The 23,926-nt window shown below is 29.8% G+C and overlaps 1 protein-coding gene across 7 annotated transcripts in view; it reads left to right on the forward strand.

Annotated features, from left to right (window-relative positions):
- Positions 1-23,926, forward strand: part of Patronin (calmodulin-regulated spectrin-associated protein patronin) — a 444,149-nt gene that overhangs the window by 372,934 nt on the left and 47,289 nt on the right. For all 7 annotated transcript variants that reach the window (XM_075358663.1, XM_075358666.1, XM_075358669.1 and 4 more), the window contains 4 exons: positions 799-1,130; positions 11,420-11,659; positions 15,715-15,951; positions 19,325-19,517. In XM_075358663.1, coding sequence (XP_075214778.1) covers positions 799-1,130; positions 11,420-11,659; positions 15,715-15,951; positions 19,325-19,517 — 1,002 coding nt within the window. The remainder of the gene's footprint in view (positions 1-798; positions 1,131-11,419; positions 11,660-15,714; positions 15,952-19,324; positions 19,518-23,926) is intronic.

Below are 23,926 nucleotides of genomic sequence, written 5' to 3' on the forward strand. Positions count from 1 at the left end.
ATCAGTTTACTTGATTTGCCTAAAGATGTGCAATGACGTGCAAAATTTAGTGATCAACATAATATATATAGAATTTTATTAAAATCAATTATTATTTATTCAATTAATTGTGTAAAATTTGAAAAATTTAGATATAGAAATCTGAAAATTACATTTAACAATGATTTCTCTGCCATTTATGGGTTATATTTAAACTAATGTACAGAAATGCATTATATTGTGCAGTGCATTGATAAAATGTTAGTGAGTAGGTTTTGTCAGAGTCAGTAAACTGATAAATGCTGTAAGACTTAATAGTAGTTGTATTTATACACTGAAAAATCACTTAACAAGCAGATGAGTTAATAGATTCATATAATGTTGGAAACTTGTTCAAATTTTACTTAAAAACTAAGTTGATGTGTTTCTTGTTGGGAACTGTGGAATAGTAGATTATTTTTTTTTAAATTGGTAGTACTGTGAGCAGCCTGTGTAATATATTTTAAACCTGCAAATATTTTAAAATGGCCCATCAAATTTTTCAAAATGTATGGTGATTTCTTTTTTAGAAAGTATGAGCACTCCTACTGAATCCAGTTTTTTCCATAACATGTGACAGAGCATGGATTATCTTCAAAATTTGTTTTTTTTTTTTTAGGTAAATTCATTTCTTTGTTATAAGAAAAAAATTTGATTTTGTTGCATTTTTGGCTTCTGTAACATATTAATAAAAACCGTTAATTTTTTTCTAAGTGTTTTCTTATATTTAATTTATTTTTTTAATTTGTAACTTTTCATTTTTATTTTGTATTTTTTTAGGCTCTGGTGAGGATGAGTTAAGTTCAGGACTGAGCCGTATCAATATAACATCAGGAAGTCGAACTTATCGCATACCATCTCCGACAAGAACACATGTCCCTATTTCTCGAAATCCTTTCACGCAACAACAACCGCAACACCACCCATCACAGCAACAACAGCAGCAGCAGCAACAGCAACCACAGAAGAATCATCAAACCCCACCTAATACACCTTCTCATGGTCCAGCTCCCCCATCTACTGAAAAAGGATTTTATATATCATTTGATGATGATACACCACCCAAAAGACCAAAACCACCACTTAGAGTTAAAAGAGCCTCTCCTAAGAAGGTATATATATTCTATTTATAATTTTTATCTGTTGATTTTTATTCAATTTTTTCTCAGTGATTGTGTTTTCTTTCATTTTTATTGATTTCTTAATTGTTTTGTAATGAATTTATTTAGTCATCATGAGATTTAGGTGGCTTCTGTCCATTATCAAACTGTAACTGCGCATTTGTATGGTAGGTAAAGTTTGTCTGTTATTGAAGTCATTTAACAGAAAAATATTCAATAAATTCTTGTTAATTAAGAATTTGTTGAATTTTTTACGGATTTTATTGTTTCCTCTTTAAGAATTTTTGAATTAAAATTTTTCTAAATACCTCAAATTGCCTATATTTTAGTTTCATGTGACTAGATTAGTAATATGAAATAAAAAGTATATTTAGCAGCTTTTTGTAATTCTTATCTGATTAATTGTTAATTTACATATTTTTAATTATAAAACGGATTTAGTAGCATATTCTCATATGATGTATTAAATTGTATTTAAGGTAATAATAATATTTCTTTTTTATATCTTGGTATATTTTTCATGTTTAATGTTTTTTTCTCAAGTGTAGATTCCAAAAGAAGATTTATTCTTAATAAATTAAGAATTTGTTGAATTTTTTAGTGGATTTTATAGTTTCTTTCTCAAGAATTTGTAAGTTGTTATATTTATAAATGCATCAGATTGCCTATATTTTAGTTTTGTGTGACAAGAGAAGTGTTTTGTGACATAGAGAAGTTGTATCTAATAACAGTGTATTTACTAGTTTTTTTTTATAGTGGCAAATTCTTTTATGATTTTAAATGTTTATTTACATTTACAGTTCTATTTTTTAATTATAATAATGGATTTCTTAGCATTTTTCACATTATCTATGAAAGTGTTAAGATAAACATTTTTGATGTTTAATGTTTTGGTCCAAGTGTAGATTTGAAAAGGTGATTTAAATGACACTATCTGTAATAAATATTAGCATTCTTATGAAATTTATTATTACACAAATTGTATTTTTTTTTAAATTCAAATAATTCATTAACATATGGACCATTGTGTTAATAAATTTTATATTATATGAAATATAAACCACCAAAACCATTGATTAGATAAGCAATTGATAATGCTTAAAAATGTCAAAACAAACAATCTAAAATAAGATTAAAATAACAGATTCTTTACAAGAATTATAATGTAATTATAGAATTCAATACCAACTGAAGATGCAGGATGCAACAAAAAGTGATTCATTGGAAATTAATATGGTAAGTTTATCTAATTGCTGTTTTGGTGATTTATATTTCATATAATATTAAATATATTTATATATAATTTTTTATCAAGCAATTTGAAGCGCTGATGTTATCAATCAACAGGTTTCTTTAAAAATGAAATTAATTTAAAAAAATATATATATTTTAAAATATGTCTTTATACTTAATTCTATCCAATCAAGAGGAAAATAAATAAATTACATTTAAATTAATTACATTTTAAATTAATTATATATATATATATATATATATATATATATATATATATATATATTATGAGACTAACACTACCACATTATTATTATTATTTTCTTTAAAAAGATAGCATAAAATGGGCCTGCTTTTGCATAATATATTAAGCGAAATTAAGACTTTCTATAGTTATTTCTGTCCTCATCAACCAGCCCTTAAATTATAATTTTTTTTATTTTAAACTTTTTCAGTTTTTGTGTAGGTCAGGAATATGGTAGAATTTCATGAGATTTTTATAGGCAATTACACTTCTTGGTATATTTTACTAGAGGATGCCCTGTAGAAATTCAGTAAATGAATGGGTATAGTAAACCTACTGATCACATTTTTGTGTTCTTTGATCAGTCCCTATTCAAATTTTCTTTTAATCTTGTTTCTATTTTTTAAACCTGAAGTCACTTTTACTATCTGCATATATAACTTATCTAATGTTCCATATATGTATCCTTTTATATATAAATACATATATATATATATATATATGTATTTTTACATTATTACTTGACTTACTTTCTTCTACTTTTTTGGTTTTTTTATTATAAGTAAAGTAAAATTTCCCTAGTGGTTGGACGCACCTTGCAACTTTTATTTGATTTCATAACCTAAATAATTCAACCCTGAAAATCCTTTCATCAGGTTAAATTGTAAAAAAAACACATTAAAATAAATAAGTAATATTATACCGATGGTGAACTTTTGTATTCTGTAATCACAGTCAGGACTCATATCATGTATTTAGAGTCATCTTGTTAAAAACTGTGCTTTTAACATGATGATCTGCCTATATAACAATACATCCTTGAACACAAAACATTAATGTTCAATATCAATGTAAAATTATTAATTTATTGTAATATGTTTTTTAAAATTTAACTTGATGGTAGGGTTATAAATTCAGAATACATAATTATGTATTGATTGAAGTTTTAAGATATCTGTATTTATAAATCAAAAACAATTTGGAAATAAAATCATCAAATTAGATTGTCTGTTTTTATAAGTATATTTTTGTGTGTAGGGCGTTCTTCATACCCTTCCTTTCAATTTTTTTTACCAATTTATCACTATGAGGTTTTTTACTTCCTTATACAAAGTAAAGGAAGTACTGTGATTGCAAATGATCCTGGTTTTCAGATTTTAATGAAAATATCTATTTTGACCATCCCTGAATCCATTTTGACTAGTTTTTGCATGATGTCTGTATGTACATACAAATGTATCTTGTGTAAGTCAAAAACAATTAGCTGTAGGATGTTGAAATTTTGGATTTAGAACTGTTGTAACATTTAGTTGTGCACCTCTCCCAAAGACTGGACCAAAAGTGTCCAAAAAAGCCCAAAATCCAAAAAATTTGGATTTTTTCTTGACCGCTGTAATAAGCCCCCATTAAGAGATTTTCAACAATATATCATAAGTTGTACCTATTTTCATTGGTTCCAGAGATATAGCCAAATAAAATTTTAATTAATGAAGTATTAGGATCTTACAAGGGAAAGGCACATCCATTCAAATTCGAATTCATCTCCTTTTTTTAAACTTATTTTTAATTTAAATGTATCCTGATTCTAAAAAAATGTTTACAATAAATAATAATTCAATTGTAACAATAAAAAAAAAAGAAATATGAAAAAATATCAAAAGTTATTAATGAATTAGAATTTTATGTACTTTCATTTTAAAAAAAATGTGTATGTAATTTAATAGGTGTACAAAGAAGTCGTGTGGTGTCCACATTAGATTTTCTTTTCTATAGTTAGTTTTTATGAAACTTGAGTAATATGTAATTTCTTATATAAAGGAAATTCTCCACATCGTTTAGATTTAATTGTGATGTTATATTTAGATTTGTATTTGAATTTAATTCTTTTTATTTAATATTTATGAGGTGTGATCAAAAAGTAATCCGATCTTGGTTCTTAAAAACAAAAGTACTTAATCCATTTAGTTCAATGACTTATCTCTTTCAAAATAGACTCCTTCTGATGTAACACACTTATTCCAGTGATGTTTCCATTGTTGGGAGCATTTTTCTAAGTTATTTTAGTAAACACAGTAAGTTCTCTTGAATTTCTTTTGATCTCCTCTCTGTCCTCAAATCTCTACTTTAATCTAAATTTTAAGCCTAGGATGTAGCCAAAATTGCAGGGACCATGTCTGATGAGTGTAGAGCCTGCTGACGTTTTCAAGTCCATGTTTTACCAAGAGTCTGTGGGTAAGTTGTGATGCATGGGCTGGAGCAAGTTACATTGTTTTAATTCTTTGAACTTTTACAATCTAAGAATTAAAAGCAGAATCAGGTGAAAATATACAAAAAAATTTGCATATAGAAAAAATTAATTAAAACAGTTTTTAAAAATGGATTACGGTTTTAACGCACTGTGAATTACATGGTAAAAACATTGAACACAAAGAAATTTGCCAAGTAGCTTTTGGAAAATTTTATTAGTTTCTGTAATTTTTTATGAGCATTTCAAGTTTTCTTTAAATATTGTTTCATATATTTAATGTTCAGTAAGGCCTGAGTGTAATGATAATAATAAACCTTGCAGAGTATAAAAATTTTATTTACGATGATAAGTCAAAAAGTAAAGGGAAATTTTGATTTCCCTTCCAATCACACCATATGGCAGCAATAATTGTTCTGCTATAACTCATAACCTCTATCAGCTGTTCATTGAAAGTATTGTTTCATTGTTATTTGTGATTGTTCTTAAAATGAAAGTGTCTGTTTAAAATGAGTGCTTCTTTATCTGATTGCACCAAGGAAGAAATTTGAGCAGTGATAAGTTTCCTCAGTTCAGAAGGGGTGAAACCAGTACAAATTACATGTTGAATGCAGCAGTAATATTGAGAGAGTTGTTAGAGTGGAAGCAAGATCTATGAATGAATTGATCATTTTAAAAATGGTAGGATTTCTCTCTGTGATGAACAGTGGCGTCATAGGCCTTCCACTTCCCAAGACTAACAACAACATTGAAGTGGTTAAACAAATGATGCTTGATAATCGATGAATTGCTTAAAATTATTTGCTAAGATTGCAAGTGAGTTAAATATAAGCCGCCATTGCTTAGCATTTTCATGATTCTTTAACTTTTGAAAAGTCTATGCTCCCTGGGTTCCACATCAATTGACCAGCATTCACAAAGAGAATCGTGTGAAAATTTCCCAAAGGCTTTTGAAATGTTACAAAGATGAAGGAGGCTCATTTCTAAAGTAAATAATAACTGTTGATGAGTCATAGGTCCATCACTTTGAATCCAAGAGTAAGCAAAAAAGTTTGTGTGAAACATCCATCACCTCCCACAGCAAAAAAGTTCAAACCTCAGATGTCCCTAGGAAAGGTGATGATGACGATATTCTGGGATATGGAAGGTTCACTTTTGGTTTACTTTACACCTAAAAGGTTAATCAGTAAGCAGGTGACAACTACTGTAAGCTACTGTGTTTACTGAAGCAAAACAGCAAATCCAAAAGATATGGTAAAATTTCTAAAGGCGTGATTTTGCTTCAGGATAATGCTCAACCTCATACTTCCAAAAAAAAACAGTTCTTTGTCTTCAAGATCTTGGTTTTGAGTTGCTGGAACACCCTCCATACAGTCCAGACCTGGCTCCAAGTGGTTTTCATTTCTTTGGCCCATTAAAAGAAAAGTTGTAAGGGAACTATTATCGATCTGATGAGGCCATAGTAGCAGTGAAACATTTTCTGCACACCAGACTGTAAACTTTCTTCCAGGAAGAAATTCAAAACCTCGTTAAAAGATGGACTAAGTGCATAGAAGTAGAAAGGGATTGCGTTGAAAAATAATGCATGTATCATTTATGTAAGTACAAATAAATTATTGGTTTTTTAAATTTCACTTTACTTTTTGACTTGCCCCTGAGATTAGTGTTTTGAAACATTCATTCGCTCCATTTTATTGATTTTTGTATGAAGACCGAGTTTATTTTTGGTTTATTTAGGCTTGAGTTATGGAAAGTAAACGAATAATTGTTCCTTTTGTTATCTTTCCTGCACACTTCTAACATAAAACAGTTCTAAAAATGGTACAACAAATTTTTTGAAAAGTTCAGTAAATTGGTACATTCAACAAGAACATTTACAAGTTATGATATTAAAAGTCTTAACCTTGCAATATTTCTGTGAAAAATGAGAAATGAGTGCTACTGTGCCGATTGTAACTTTTCAATAAATAATTTCTTATACATCATTACAATTCAAGAAAGTACATTCATAGGGTGTAGATAAAAATGACAAACTTTTCAAGGATGAAAAAAATTATATTACATATAATGATTACACAATGTGCTACCAAAACATCAAGGGCAATTAGAATATTTTTAGGTAGCACATTGAAATTTCTTGCACTGGTATGGGTAAGCTGTTACAGTGATGTGGAGATTTGGGAAAAAGTGGTCTTTTTAGAAGCAGGTTTTTTCTTTGATGAAGTGCAAAAGAGCAATTAAAAAGTATTTAAAGTTAATATTGTAATAAAACTAGATATCTCCTATTTTTTCATATTTTTGTTTTAACAAACTAAAGAGCAGAGGTAACATCTTATGTGAGTGTTGCTGGTTAGTAACATTAAAATTTGTTAAAAAAAAATTTTCCCATAAGATTTGTAATCTTATTTTTCAATCAATTTTTATTCATTTAATCCTGATTGTTTAATAGCATTAGTAAATAAGTATAGATACAGTTTTCTCCTTTTTATCAAAACTTTAATAGAATAAATTAATACAGCTTGTTCCACCATTACCTGAAAATTAAATTATTGTTATTATTATTAGGTATAGAAATCAAAAATCCCTCTTAGGTATAAAATTCAAAAATAGAAATTAAATTGCAGTTAAGTAAGGGATGGAAAATTTATTACCTCTTGTTATAAAAATTAAATTGAATTCAATTAACACCTAAGAGTATGTAATATTTTGAACATGCTTGAAGCAACCACAGTATATTGTCAACATAGATCATTGGTGAAGGTTCAACAGTGAGTGTTTATTAGGATAAATTCAATACATTGACTGATGAATATTAATTTATTGTAGAAGTGCTTTTGTAAAATTACTTAAAACTTAGCAGTGAAAGTTAAATCTGTAATTTTTATAGTTCTGAATTATTTATTTATATTTGGTGGGAGGAGATATTAATGTTTTTTTTGTTTTTTTTTTCTTATGCTATTGCACATTGCACTTGTGTAATTAAAAATGAGAAATAAATTTGCTTCTCTAATTTCTACATATTGTTATTGCATGCTGATATTTTTTACATTTTAATTTGTTGTGTAAGGAACTTAATTAACTAACAGTTCAATCATAGGAATTAATGTTAACATGTAGAATTTTTTAATAAAGTCTTTAAGCACTGCAAAATAATCTTGTTGCATGTTTTATTTTCATGTATTAACATTATATTATTTTACCAAATGAGTAGTTTAATGTCTTACTTTTTTTTATTCAGCTTTTTCTTATTGTACAGTTATTTAAATTTATAGTTAGGTTTTTTATTATGGTAATTGATTAAATACTTGGAATTTAAGATTTATTTTTTTAAGTAACAGTTAATTGTGTTTTATAGAGTTTTCTATTCCATGTATTATTAATCTTTTTAATGTAGCAGTTAACTGTATTCAGTCAGTTCTGAAATATGAGTTTTTATCACTCTTGATTTTTGATGGTGAAAATATGCAAAATTGTAAGTCCTCAACTGAATAAAGAATCTTGTCATAATTACAATTCTTCAATTTCAGTAAGTTTTATGTATAGTGAAAGTATTATTCAGATAATACAGGTACTGCTCGTTGTGAAAAATTGGTGTATAGATATTTTAATTTATAGTATAGGATCCAAGTTCTATTATATGAGGATCACTAGAAATAAAAAAATATAAATAAATTTTACTGTTATAAATTTCAAATGAATAATAAATATTTAATTTGCAATATAAATGCGGTTTTAGGGAAGAGAGTAAAATACTCAAATCAAAGGCAGTATTTACATATATATATATGGCTTGATTTCTTTTTCTCTACCCTCTTCATTTTTCTTATCCTTAATCTGTTCTTCCTTCGCTAAATACCATGGAATCTTGTCAGGTACTCTTTGACTCCATTCGTAGTAACATGCTGATACTTTCTAATAACCTGAAGGGTAGCTGTTTTAGTGATATAACAACTCTGCCTATATAGTCTTCATGACTGTTTTGTATTCAGCTAAGCTAATGGTTTTCAGATAAATGCCAAGCTAATGGCTGGGTTGGCTGTCATGTAAAGATGGGTACCTTCTAAAAATCTTAAGGAAATACAGGCTTAATAATCAATCTAAGATGGGGAGTAATTGACAATATCTGCTACATGCCAATTGTGATGAACCGAGTGAAATTATCACTTGTATGGCTGAAAGGTATCTTCATCGGGATGTCTTGTACTTCTTATCTAGCTCCTACAATCTAACCCACTGGGTTGGTCTAGTGGTAAAACTCATCTTCGTAAATGAGCTAATTTTGAAGTTAGCTTCAGCTTGGATGCAGCTGTCTATGGCCTTGAATCCAGAAAGCTCTGGAGACCAGATATCCCATGAATATCCAGAATATTCATAAGAAACTAACTAACATATAATCTAAATGATATGATATCAAATAAATAATAATGAAGATATTCTTTACTTAAAACAAGACTTCTTTATTTTTTTTTTTTTTTACTAGTGCTAATTAAATTTAAGCAATTCTCATTTCATGTCTCTAGTTTTTAATACTCTGTCAGTATAGATTTTCCTCCTGAGTTTTAAAAACAGATTGTTCAAAAGAAGAAATTCTTTCATTTCAAGAAATGTGTAAAAATTACAAGTTTATTTGATGGTACTCTAGAATCTGGCACCCAAAAGTTTCAAGCAGAGCTAGAGTTCTTATAACTCAGTGGGTTTGGTGAGCATTTTTCTAATTTAGTATAATGATGCTTGAAATCAGCAGGCCTTATCTAGCATTGTGTAACAGATCTGTTAAGAGATTCAGAGTTGGCCTGTGTTTATTATTGTTCCATTCCTCTATGTGACCAATTTATATCAGATCTGATAGCCATCGATGGGCTTGCAATCACTCCATCTCTGTTTTAGGTTTGCTGAAGTTTGAAACAAATTCTTATTTAGTATGTCCAGAATTTCATGTGAATAAATACAATAGTAGACACACAGTAAGTCTTATTTATCATCATTTTACAATTTTATAACTGTAATCATGATCGTGCACAAATCGATCTTTAGCTACTAGATTATGCAGAAGTGTGTATGTATATAAAGGGTTTACTATTAAAGCCTGCCCTCCTTTTTAAAACTAGTTTAATGAAAAACACTATTCACAATTAGCTTATTCTGTCATGTGTAAACCACTATTTAATTGTAGTGTATTGCTCTTTTCTGATTCAATATTTGGTGTAAAAACAGTTGAGTTTATAAATGTTTCCAACATTTTATGCGTATATCTAATAGTTTTGAAAGTTAAAACCAACAATTTAATTTAAATAAAAAATTATTTATCCAATAAGTTCTTTTTAGAGGTTTTTAGGTTTTTTATGAATGAAGTACTTGATGTATAACAGGAATAAAAGAAATTTATTTCTTACACTTATGAATTTCAGAATAAAATAAAAGGAGTATAATTCCATATAGTTTTCAGCTATACATCCTTTGAAGCTATACAATATTTACAGATAAAAACAATAAACAGTGAAACTTAAAGGAAAATACGTTGTAGAATCTATTAAGAAGCAATACTTTTTAATTAAGAAACAATGCAGAAGAATAACGATTGAATATTATTTTATTATTAGGAGATTGTATTATTAATTGTTTATTGGTAGCTCATTGTGCACTTTTCCCACTTTGAAGCCCTCCCATACTTTTCATTTTTCCTTTGCATGGCTAAATTATGAACTGTTTTCTTCAAAATCTTGATTTTTCAACTGATTGAAAAAGTGCATTTAGTTTTTTTCATTTGAATCACTTATATTACAGCTGCATTAGACAAAGTGTTCAGAACACTGAGGTACTTGCAGTGCTTCTAAAATAAATGTAGCAATGTATAAGATAAGCAAAAGTTTTAGGTGTGCAGAATATTAAGTGAAAGATGAGAATTACTCATCACCATTAAATGCATTCTCTATCCTAGCTACTGTCTCCCAAACATGTTAGGTGATATAACCACATTTAAAATTAAAGAGTTAGGAAAGGAGTGTTACTACTTTCTGTTGAAATAATTTCGTCTAATAATTTAATTTTAGAATAATTATTAAGGAATAAGTCTTCCTTAATAATTATTCTGGCAATGATGTATACTTCCGGTATACATCATTGCCAGAAGCACAGATACAGGAGAATGATAACAAAAGTCACCATCCCACATCTCCAGTTCTGAATTGTGCTTCTTAGTGTTTAAAGTATTCCTTTATAATTGAGGTAACACCAACTGACAATGTATGTATTATTTATGTTGATATTTTCAGATACTACTATGCCATATTTAACAGAATATCTTGTTGACATTTAAAACTGAACTAAGTTTTAATATAAAACTTTGTCAAAGATCTAGTTATTTTTATTTCTAGTTTATACACAAATGTGTTTAATGTATTTCAAATGTGATAAAATTAATGTAAGATTACTCTTAAATAATGTTGTATCTGGATAAGAAATTTAATTTTAGATAAAAAATTTAATTAATTAAAATTTAATTTTAGATAGAAATTTAATTTTGTGAACAGTAATTATATTCATAAAAAATATTTTTAGGAGAGGGCATTGACTCAAGTTTTGGATTCCGGTATTAATAACACTCTTAACATTCAGACAAATCAGCTTTCAAATGAAGATTTGTCAGATCTGCCATCTCAGAAGGCTGAACGAATACCTCCAACTACAACAGTCACACCGATGGCAGAACCTCCTAGAGTGCCTCCAACCAGTCAGCACAGTGATGAAGAGAATGTCCCAGGTGTTGGACTTATTATAGGAAATGCCAATCCTGATCCAGTGAGTCATTTTAATATTTTAACATTCAGCAATAATATTAATATTTGGCAAGTAGATGAGTGTTTCAAAAGTATGTTATCGAAAGAATTATTTTTTATGTAAATAGAAGTTGTATTTACTTGAATTGTAGTGTATAAATGTATGTTTATATGGAGCCTTGGTAGACAAAAAATAGCTTAACTCACATATTAGTCAAGCCAATGAAATCAGTTTTCTCGCAACAATATAGAAATATTATTGTAGTAAAAATAAAAAAAATAAATAAATATTATTATAGTGTATCCATATCCCATACTTTAAATTTAAAATCAATGAAATTTAACTTGAAGTTCCTAAGTTGCTGTACACTTCTGTCGTGGACATATTGAGAATTTCTGTGAAACATGAGAAACACTCCTCACAGTAAAATGCATTCCCCATCCCAGCTTGTGCTGTCTCCCAAACATGCTAAAATGTGGTACAACCACATTTAAAATTAAAAATTTAAGGAAAGGAGTGTTACTACTTCCTATTGAGATAATTTCATCAAATAATTTTATATTACTATTACCAATTTAATTTAACTTTATTATTAGAATGACATATGTAACACTTATTTCAGATCTTGATATTGTGTCTGTAAACATGTTCAGAAACATTAAAAGTGGATTCATCACAGAAAATAATTTTTTTTACATTATTGTCAGTCTCATTGTTAATATTGATAGCAAATTCTTATCTCTTTTAAGTTATTACTGGATATAGTTGTGGAATAACCAAAGTTTATTTTTTGTAAACCAAAGTATTTTTAACATTTTAATGAATATATTTATTTATTCACGAGCACATTTATATTCATATTCATTATGGATATGAGCATACATAATATTTATTCATATATTTTCTGGATCTACAAAAATTATTTTTTTGAATTTTCTCAAAACCTTAATCACAAAGAGATGACCTTAACTCAAATATGTTCTCTTCCTCAATTCTTCATACACATTTGAAAATGTTTATCTTTAATTTGATGCTTCTTTCATTTTTCTTTTCAAAGTTATAGTAATTGAAAATTCCATCATGATTTTATGGTCACTGCATTGGTGGTTAGATTCCTTTGTTGTATGTATCATTATATAGTATTATTTTGTTTATTAATTGGTACGTTTACTAGACACTCTCCCTGCTCAGTTGGTCAGGTAGCATTCATAAGAAACCATCGTGGCAGACTGAGTGATTGTTTTCTTAAGCCTCTCCCAACACTCTTGGTGATTTTGCAGTGGCAAACTTTAAGGAGCAATGCTCCTACTTCAAATTTTGTTTCCTGTTTAACAAAACAGCGGCAGAAATAGTTTCAATTCTTTGAGAAGCTTATGGGAAGGAAGCTCTAAGACAGACAAGAATTTGTGAGTGGTTTGTCCAGTTCAGGAGTGGCCAGATGTCACTTGAGCATGAGCCCCATTTGATTCACTCCTCAATGTCTAGAATAGATGAAGATATTAAAAAAATGCATGATGTCATCATGTTTGATTTTTCCAGAACAATTGACGAATTGGAAGAAATAACTGGAATTTCTTGGAGTTCGTGCCAAAAAATCCTAACTGAAGATTTTAACATGAGAAGTGTCATGGCAAAGTTTTTTTTCTATGACTGCGTTCCAATAACCAGAGGGAGAACTGCTTGAGAGTGTGGTAGGAATTAAAAGAACAAGCACAAACTGACCCAGATTTTTTGTCAAAAGTCAACTGGGGAAGAATCTTAGTGCTAAGGCTATGATCCTTAAACAAAACAGCAGTCCAGCCAGTGGAAGACAGCTTCATTGCCCAGACCAAAAAAAGTACAAGTGAAATCAAATGCAAAGTCCATGATGGTTTCATCATCATTCCTTCAACATCAAAGGAATCATTTAAATTGAATTTTTTCCTAAGGACGCCACAGTAAACAACATTACTCTCTGCCAGAGCTGAAGTGATTGGGTGAGGCAGTGAGGAAAAATGAGGGTCTGGCTGCTTCATCATGACAACATGCCTGCCTTCACGGGAGACTCTTAACAGCATTAGTTCAGAAGGATATAAAAAATGTTTCGAACAGTGGAAAAATCATTGGGACAAGTGAATGTCATCTAATGGACAGCATTTCGAAGGGGATTTATATTTTCAAGATGTTATCTTATGTAAAAGAAATTAAAATAAAGCTCCTTTTTTTTTCTTCTTTTTTTGGGTGCCCCTTGTATGTTTACAAGTGCCAGCTACATGTAAATGACCGTGCTTCACTTATTGTACGAGGGTAAGTCAATTATTATCTGTAATTTATTTATATTTTTGTTTTGTGTTGGTAGTAGTGTCTTGTTGCGTAGATGACGCATGCGTAGTTTAATTGTTATGTCTGTGCAGGTTTGATGCTACTAGGTTAGTTCCATTATCACTGCCCTTCCGTTAACCATGGCTACTCTGCTTTTTGTTTGCACCGAAGAAGAGCAACGTTCAGTGATCCGTTTTTTTTGTGGTGGAAGGTGTATCAGGGGCTGAAATTCATCGAAGACTTTTGGTACGGTACGGGAACAGTGTGTTGCCGCAACAGAGTGTCTACAAATGGATTAAAAAATTCAAAAATGGAGCCGGATGACCATTTACCACCACAAATGAGGAAAACGTTGAGCATGAATGTGACATGGTTTTCTTAGACAGACGAGTAACTATTGATGAAGTGGCACATCGTCTGCAAGTTAGCCACGGTTCTGCCTACGAAATCATCCACAACAGACTTGGGCAAGATGGGTCCCAAAACAACTCATGACAGTTGCATAAACAAATGCGCTTGGACATCTGCCAAAAACATTTTGGTCACTATGGTAACGAACAGGACATATTAGACAGAATCATCACTGGTGACGAAACATGGATCCATCATTACGAGCCACAGAGTATGGAATGGAAAAATCCAAATTCGCTCTACAAAAAAAGTTCCCAACCATCTACAGGAAAACTGATGCTTACAGTTTTTTGGGACTCACAAGGCACATTATGAGGAAAGGGGCACGACAATAAACAGTGCATGTTACAGTGAGATGCTTACTGCCAAGCTGAAGCCTGCAATTCGAAGAAAACGCCGAGGACTGCTGTCGAAAGGTGTTTTGTTGTTGCATGACAATGCCCGTCTAACATACTGTTGCCCACACTGCTGAAACACTCCATAAACTCAACTTTGAAGTACTGGCTCATCCTCCATATAGTCCTGATCTTGCCCCTTCTGACTACCACTTGTTTGGTCCACTCAAAGAGACATTAAGGGGCCGTCAATTTACCTCAGACTAAACAGTGAAATAAGCGGTGCATTCCTGGCTCGCAGCTCAACCGAACACCTTCTTTTATGAGGGCATCAGAAAGCTTGTGCAACGATGGACCAAGTGTGTTGAAATGCAAGGGGAATATGTTGAAAAATTATGTTCATGTAAGTTCCCTTTTTGTATTGCACTAAAATTTATAACTACATTGCGGATAATAATTGACTTACCCTCGTATTCTGACTCATCAGTCCCAAGGTATTAAACATTGCTTAGTTCAGCTAAAAAAGGATAACAGAGTGTACTTTGTCTATCCTTTGTGCTTTGAGATGTGCCATACTGTTTTACTGCTGCTGATAATATTTGTAGCATTCTTGACATTTTCATAAACAGGAAATTCACCAAAAGTTAAGAATTTTGTTCTTAAGAATACCTCTTTAAAACTTATTTTCAATTTTGTTGAGTTTTATGTAGTATATTATTTTCTATATTATTAATGTACATTAACTGTATTCTCAACAGTACGAAAAATTTTTTGTAAGGTGATATTTTTTTGTTGAAGCTTTTGTTTGTGTGTATGTTGTTATAGGCTTATATGTATTTTAAATGTAGGGGGAAACATAAAAAAAAATTAATATGTCATAAGCATTGATTTTCATTTTCATGCGGGCACAGCATTTGTAAAATATTTCTTAGTATTGTTTGTGCTTTAGAAAACTTATATCTATCATCATATAATTTCAAACAAATTATTGTACATACTAATAATGCAAAATTGTTTATTTATTTACAGTCTACATTAGATGAAATGGAAAGGAAAAAGGAACGTATTTTAATGCTATCATTACAGCGTCGACAAGCACAAGAAGAAGCTAAGGCTAGGAAAGAAACAGAAGCTGCACGCAGGAGAGAAAATGAAAAGCGTAAAGAAGAAGAAAGAGCTCGGAAAAAAGAGGAAGAGAAAGCAAGAAGAGCTGCCATTCTTGACCAGTACAAATTGAAAAAAGCCATAGAGGAAGCTGAGAGAGAAGTCAGTTGTTATTTGTTTAAATATATTGACTCAGTGTTAATTTGAGATATATGTTTTATCTAATTTTAAAGTGTATATGTATGGCAGTTTGTATGTGATAGTTTTTTTTTTTTTTTTTAATAAAATCTTGATTAAGTAATCTTAGAACAACTAATAAATATTGTATGATTATGTAAACAGTTATACTTTTTCTTGACATTTGATAAATTTCTATTGTTCTAAATTTCAAGGTTTCAAAGAAATATTTTAAAAAATAAAGGCAGAAGTCTTAGTACTACTCTGAGACACTTAGGACTTACAAACTGTAGAAAAAATTATATGACTTGATTACTTCTTAAAATTATCTTCCTTTCTGCAAGAGTGTCTTCCTACGTAACATTTCTAATTTTAACACATTTTTTTTTTTTGTTTAACAATGATGGAAGGTCAACATTGAAATGTTGGTAGAAAAATTATTAATAAAAGTTACACAATCACAATTGTGAATTGGATCGAATGAGTTTGTTTTCATAAGTTTTTATTGATTATTTGCAGATCCGATTTTCATAAGATTGTAATTAATTATTTACTTCTTTACCTACACTCAGTTTATTGATAACTTCTTTAGTTGGCACCCATTGACAACTTATTTAGGTGACAATGTGGAAGAAGCTTTTTTAGCTCCCAAAAATTTGACCCATTATAGATGTAATTGCTTTATAACTCTTTATCTCATTTTTCTTTGAGTAAATCACTTTATAGTCTGTGATTTTTACTAAATATCAAACAGGTGTGCTTGCATGTGTCGCTATCACCTCTTCATTCTTTCATTTTCACTTGCTCTCAAATCATGTCTGATGACAGTATCTTCCTCCCTCTGAAGCTGAAAATAAACAAGCATAATAACTTACTCATTTGAGAAATTCTGATTCTTTATAAACATGCTACTCATACAGCATTGGCTTGCTCATGATGTATGTTTAAATTCTAATTAACTGTGATATTTTTCACATCTTTAGAATTCCAGAGTAGTCCTTAAAGTTGACTCTCCTTTCCTTATTCATTTATTTCTATCCTCTAAAATAAGAAGAGGTTCTTATTCTAAGTAGCTACAAGCTGTTCCATGATGATAATTAAATAACTTTCTCTTTGATGTGATATTTTGTTTCCTTCATTCCTTGCTCATCCAGTTTATGCAGATTATTTAGGATATTCTGACAAGTTTTTACAAGAACAATTTCATCTGTAAATTGGAGGTAGTAGAGAGTTTTCTTTTAAATTTCTCTGTTTAAATTGTATATTTAGCTATTAAAAAACGAATGGAATTGAATAGTCCCTGTGAAATTGGGCCAATGAGTATCAGATAATGGTTTCACATTCTCAGAAATTATTTGGCTCTCATTGGAATTTTAAATTCCAGTTTGAGAGTTCTAGAAGCTTGAAAGAACTACAAAGTAAACATATTAATTTAAATATGTGCAATCTAGTTCATAACTGTAATTTATTATGTTACATATTTTGTTTATTTTTTTAATTTATCATTACATCAGAATTGGGGTTACTGCTATAAAAAAAAAACTAAATGACATTATCTTTATTTTTACATGACTGCCCAAGAAGAAGTGTAATGTACTTAGGGTGTATGTATGTTTGCAGGGTCATAGGCTATATATATATGTAGTAGGGGAGATTTGCCAGTGAAGCACGAACTTTAATGAATTTAATTACTGAACTGTGAGCCTCTTATCAGTGTGTGAGCTGGGTTTGAACAAAAGAATTAATATTGTTTTAAATAAAATAATATTAAATGAATTAAAAAGATTTCTGTTTAATAATGATGGGCTTCCCATGGGGACTGTGTGTGAGACTAGAATGATGAGGTGATGCAAGCACCTTGTGCGAGGCTAGACCAATCATCACTATTAACGGTAACAAATGGGTGCCTCTGGGGCACTGTTTTGGAAGGTGCAATTGGGTGATCTTATAATATCTCTGTAAACAATCATCCAATTTTCAATATTCAAACGGGGTGTTTGGTAGTAGGTTGAAGGCTAATTTTTGCTTGCATTAGGTATATTCTTAACCTAGGAGATCATGGTTATTCGGAAATGATGTTATATATTTGCAACCAAACTTACGATTTTCAAAATTTAAATGGTGTATTTGCTAGTATAATGCAAAACCATGATGGAACCAAACCAGAATAAAAATGAACTTATATACTCAGAAATGGGCCTTATTTAGCACTCCATAGCATGCGATTGTACTGTTTACAAAGTTATTTCTGTTACTAGAAATTAATGTGAAAGCATACAATTTTATCTAAGAATATCTATAGATTTAGTGAATACAAAAAGATTTACTTCAGAAAATTATAATAGTAATAATTATGTTTATACTGATTTAAATTATGTTCTTTGATCATGTCACATGGTATTCTTAGTAATAGAAATTCTTACAAATATAAAACTTATAAAATATAAATCTTTGAATTATTATTATTAATAATAATAATTACTTTTCCTTCATTTAAATTTAAAAAAAAAACAGAACAGTTTTTTTTACATATAAATTCTATACAAACAGAATTCTTTGTTTTGAATTAACCTTTCCTGCTAGTTCTCATTTTAATTCAGTAACAGTAAAATGACCAAAAGACAACTGTAACGAAAGACATTTGTGATTTTCATAATAATTACATGACTGCCCAAAAAGGAGTATAGTGTATTTAGGGTGTGTGTTTGTTGTTCCACCATAGCAGCTCATCGGTTGAACCAATTTAGATGTATGACCCTGTATTGGAATTTTTACATTATCAGGAATGTCATAGACTATATAAATATGCTTATATTTATTTAAATAAAATTAAAAATTTTGAAAAAAGTTATACTATATATAAAATTGTCATCGTCATACTCTTTAATTATCCTAACCTCTATTTTTTTGGCAGTTGTGTTTTTTAATTTTTAATATTTATTTTTTGTTATAATTTGCTCTGTTATGCAAAACTTTACATGTTAGTTCACGGTGGTAAGTAATTAGTTATTAATAGAGTGGAATTTGAAAAGTTGATAGTTGGTAGGTTAAATTGTTTATTTTTAAATAGGTTTTTATTTTATTGGTGAATTCTTTTCTCTTCCAAATAATAATTAATTAAGGTAACAATTTTATAGGTAAAAATTAAGTTGTGTTAAGAGTTTTACGTTTTTTTTAATAAGATAATTTTTTTTAGGTATTATTTATTACTGATTATAAACATATCTTTAAAATGTTCTTAAAAACTTAGATAATGGTAAAGAATTATATGGTCTGCTATGTGTTTTTGATTTGAAACATTTACAGTTTCTAATTTTTTTTGTTATTAATAGACTAATTTTGTTTGTTAACTGTCTAGGGCAAACTTATAGATAAAGACTTACTGAATTCATTAAAGACTGTTGGAAGTGGTGGTCCTCCGAAATTAAGAGGTAAAACGCAACCCACTCGGCCACGTCCAAAAACTATTCATATAGATAGTGGAGCTGACACTCATGATGGAATGCTTACTCCTAGTCGGGGAAAGAAAGGATCATCTTCAAATCTATCAGGTAAATTATTATCAGATGTTGAATTGTTACATGTCTCTGTTTGTTATGAGCTTAATATATGTAAATATTTTATGCAAACAAAACCCTAAATGGCCATAGTCGTTAAATAAATTGAATTAAGTATCAGGTAAGGAACTGATTTATTTATTTTTATTATCCAAATTCTTGTTTTATTTAACTGTATATTTTTTTTATCCCATAAATTACCTAAAGTTTTTTTAATTTAAATGTTCGTAATGTAATTGGTTAACTTCTGCATATGTATAAAAACATTTATGGTGGCTGTATGTTAAATGCCATTAATAAAAAATGTTAATACTGTTATACCACTTTCTTTTAATTTCTTTATCTATTTTTATCATAAAGTAATAAAAAAATGTATATTAGTCTATCAAAGATTTAAAGTTTTATCTTAATATTAATATTTATTTTATGCCAATTAAGATGTATGTATATATATATATATATATATATATATATATATATATATATATATATATTTATAAATTCTATTAAATAAACCACCTAGTACAGAATATTGAGAGATATCTTACCTTAATTTTTCATGAAAGTACTTCCCGGGATCCCACATCCTCAGTTATGATTGAAATAATTTTCAATTATAATTGAAAATTTTACATATTCATTGCATAATTTTTCAGTAGTGGAATCATCTATGAAGCATTTGTGTATAGTCTTTATTTTTTCAATTGTAAAATATTGTTAGTGTAAAACAAGAACAAATGCATATTATAAAAACAGAATAGAAATATTTATACTCATACGTACACAGGGTATGCACACACACACACACACACATTTGCAAAGAACAAAATGAATAAAATAAAAATCAATGCTCACAAACTTCCTTTCAAAAGCAATTATATTTGCTCTGACTAAATTAAAATAACGCAGTCTACTAAAATCGTGTTTTTCATGACAATAAAACTGTCATGAAAAACACGATTCTACAATATTAATTACGTTAAAAACAATGCAACACAATTTAATAATAGATAAAAACACAAAAAGGTTAGGCTGTAAAGCCAAATGAAATGAATAGATTCTGTTATAGTCCAGGCGGTATCTGTTTTAAAATGGGCATACGAGGTGTGTGAGAAAAGTAATGAGACTGACTTTTTACTTATCAAAGTTTTTATTTTTTTCAAACAATATTATCCCCTTCAAAGTAGTTCCCTTGGGCAGCTATACACCGGCGGAGTCGTTGTTCCCACTCCTGGTAGCAGCGCTGGAAGGCTTCAACTGGTAGGGCTTATAACTGGTCGGTCACAGTCTTTTAAATGTTCTCCAAAGTTCCAAAATGACATCATTTTAAGACATGTTTCAATTTTGGGAAAAGGAAAAAGTCACAAGGACTCAAATCAGGTAACTAGGGGGTTGAGGAACCATAGGAATGCGTTTTGAGGTCAAAAATTCCCTGATGGAAATGGCCGTGTGACATGGGGCATTGTCATGATGAAGCATCCACTTGTCTGCAATGTCTGGTCTCACGCGAATCACTCTTTGCCTGAGCCTTTCAAGGACACCTTTGTACAACACTTGGTTGACAGTTTGTCCTGGAGGAACAAATCTTTATGCACGATACCCCTACTGTCAAAAAAGCAAATCGGTATGGTTTTGATCTTTGATTTGCTCATTCGACATTTTTTCGGCCGAGGAGATGACAGAGTGTGCCACTCTTCACTTTGCCGCTTTGTTTCAGGATCATACTCAAATATCCAGGATTCATCACCTCTGATCACACGATTGAAGAATTCTTGGTCATTGTCAATCCTCTCAAGAAGATCAACGCACACGTTTCTTCGATTGTCCTTCTATTCCGTCATGAGGTTTTTCGGCACCGATTTCGCACAAACCTTTCGCATGTCCAAATCGTCTGTCAAAATTTGATGTACGGTGAAAGTGTTTAAATTTAACCGTTCAATCATCATCCTTATTGTTAATTCCTTATTGTCTGATCTCACAAGAACCCTCACACGCTCAACGTTTTCATCAGATTTTGAAGTTGACGGTCTTCCTGAGCGAGGTTGATCTTCAACCTATTCTCGGCCTTCCAAAATGGATTTGTTCCAGCGGAAAACTTGTGCTCTTGATAAGCAATGTTCCCCATAGGCCTGTTTCAACTTTTCAAAGGTCACACTCGCGGATTCCCCAAGTTTAAGACAAAACTTGATTGCACAACATTGCTCTAAATTCCGATGCTCCATTTTCTTAACACAACATCACTGATGGCGCTGTCAAAAATAATGTGTTGGCTGAACGGAGTTGAAACTTGTACTGAGCGTGTAAAAGGGACAAACAAACCGATCTAGCACAGACTGGTAGACACAGCGTTGCCAGATCACGCCCAGTGTTACCAATCTCATTTCTTTTCTCACACACCTCGTATTTGGACTTTTTCTATATAATCACTAATCTTTGCTTTAATGCCTCTAGAATATCATCAGAAGTTATTATTTTGTTATGTGCCAGTTGAAAAAGGTGTGCTTAAATTTTTACTAAACAGAATGTAAAAAAAAAATCACAAAAATATCCATGATTTTCTCCTTCCCCTAGATAACTCAATAACTGTTCATTTTAGAGAAAGAAGTTTTGGTTTTAAATTTGACTATAATATCTTCTGTTGCAAATTAAAAGATACTTTTTTTTGCATCAAACCAGTCATTTGACTGGTTTGTTGATGCAGATCTCCAAGATTCCCTATCTAGTGCTAGTCCTTTCATTTCAGTATACCCTCTACATCCTACATCCCTAACAATTTGTTTTACATATTCCAAACATGGCCTGCCTACACAATTTTTTCCTTCTACCTGTCCTTCCAATATTAAAGCGACTATTCCAGGATGCCTTAGTATGTGGCCTATAAGTCTGTCTCTTCTTTTAACTACATATTTCCAAATGCTTCTTTCTTCATCTATTTGCTGCAATACCTCTTCATTTGTCACTTTATCCACCCATCTGATTTTTAACATTCTCCTATAGCACCACATTTCAAAAGCTTCTAATCTTTTCTTCTCAGATACTCCGATTGTCCAAGTTTCACTTCCATGTAAAGCGACACTCCAAACATATACTTTCAAAAATCTTTTCCTGACATTTAAATTAATTTTTGAAGTAAACCAATTATATTTCTTACTGAAGGCTCGTTTCGCTTGTGCTATTCGGCATTTTATATCGCTCCTGCTTCGTCCATCTTTAGTAATTCTACTTCCCAAAAAACAAAATTCTTCTACCTCCATAATCTTTTCTCCTCCTATTTTCACATTCAGTGGTCCATCTTTGTTATATCTACTACAAGAGTAGCAAAAGATACATTTTATTATTATTATTATTATTAATGCAAAAATAGCAATAATTGTTAAAAAAATAATAAAATTTTTTGAAATTTTTTTTAAGTACTTTGACCTTCAGATTTTGCCCCAAAGAACTTTTTGATAATATAAAGCAACATGCCAAATTTCAACAAAATCAGTGTGACAGTTTTTGGAATTCAGATTTTTAAAAAAATGTGATTTTTCCAAACTATTTTTATGACAGTTATTGTTATTTTTGGATCGATAATGACGTATTTTTCAATTTGCAACCGATGGTATTATATATAAAATTTAATAACAAAATTTTATTCTCAATCTTTTCTCTAAAAGGAACAGTTATTGAGTTATCTATGGTAATAGGAGAAAAAATTGGTATTTTTGAGATTTTTTTACGTTTTGTTTAATAATAATTTAAGCACACCTTTTTCAACTGGCACCTAACAAAATAATCATTTCTGATGATATTCCAGAGGCATTAAGCCAAAAATTAGTGATCATATAGAAAAAGATTCATCCCAAAATAAATACTGTCTGGACTATTATATTACTTGAGCTGTTAACTTAAAAATTAATATATGTTCTATTGACTCTTTGTGAGTCAACAGAATACAATGATGTGGGTTTGCTCTGGAAAAAATGATTTAGTATTAAATAATCTTTTAATAGCATTTTACACCATCATTTTTATGAAGGTATTTTGACACTATTTTTGTGTTTACAGATTTTATTAACACAAAAAATAGGTAAATAGGTTAACTATGTTTTTGTCTGTATTTTAAAAAAAAAAAAAGTGTATAGTTTGTAATTAGTGAGTATATAATTTTTGTCAAATGGTAAATGTGATTAACCTAAGTAGATTTTTAATTAAAAATATACTGTTGAATGACGAGGTGGTTTTAGACATATTAACATTCATTTTCTTATTAAACTTGCATTTGGAGAATAGATTTATTTTTAATTAACTTAAAATGTATAATTTTGGCATAATATATTGTATAATTTTTAAATATGTTAGCATTTCTTTCCTTTAGTCTAATAATTAATTCTCTATGGTAAATATTTAAAGTTTATTAT

Source organism: Lycorma delicatula, chromosome 2, assembly GCF_047948215.1.
Source record: "Lycorma delicatula isolate Av1 chromosome 2, ASM4794821v1, whole genome shotgun sequence".
NCBI lineage: Eukaryota > Metazoa > Arthropoda > Insecta > Hemiptera > Fulgoridae > Lycorma > Lycorma delicatula.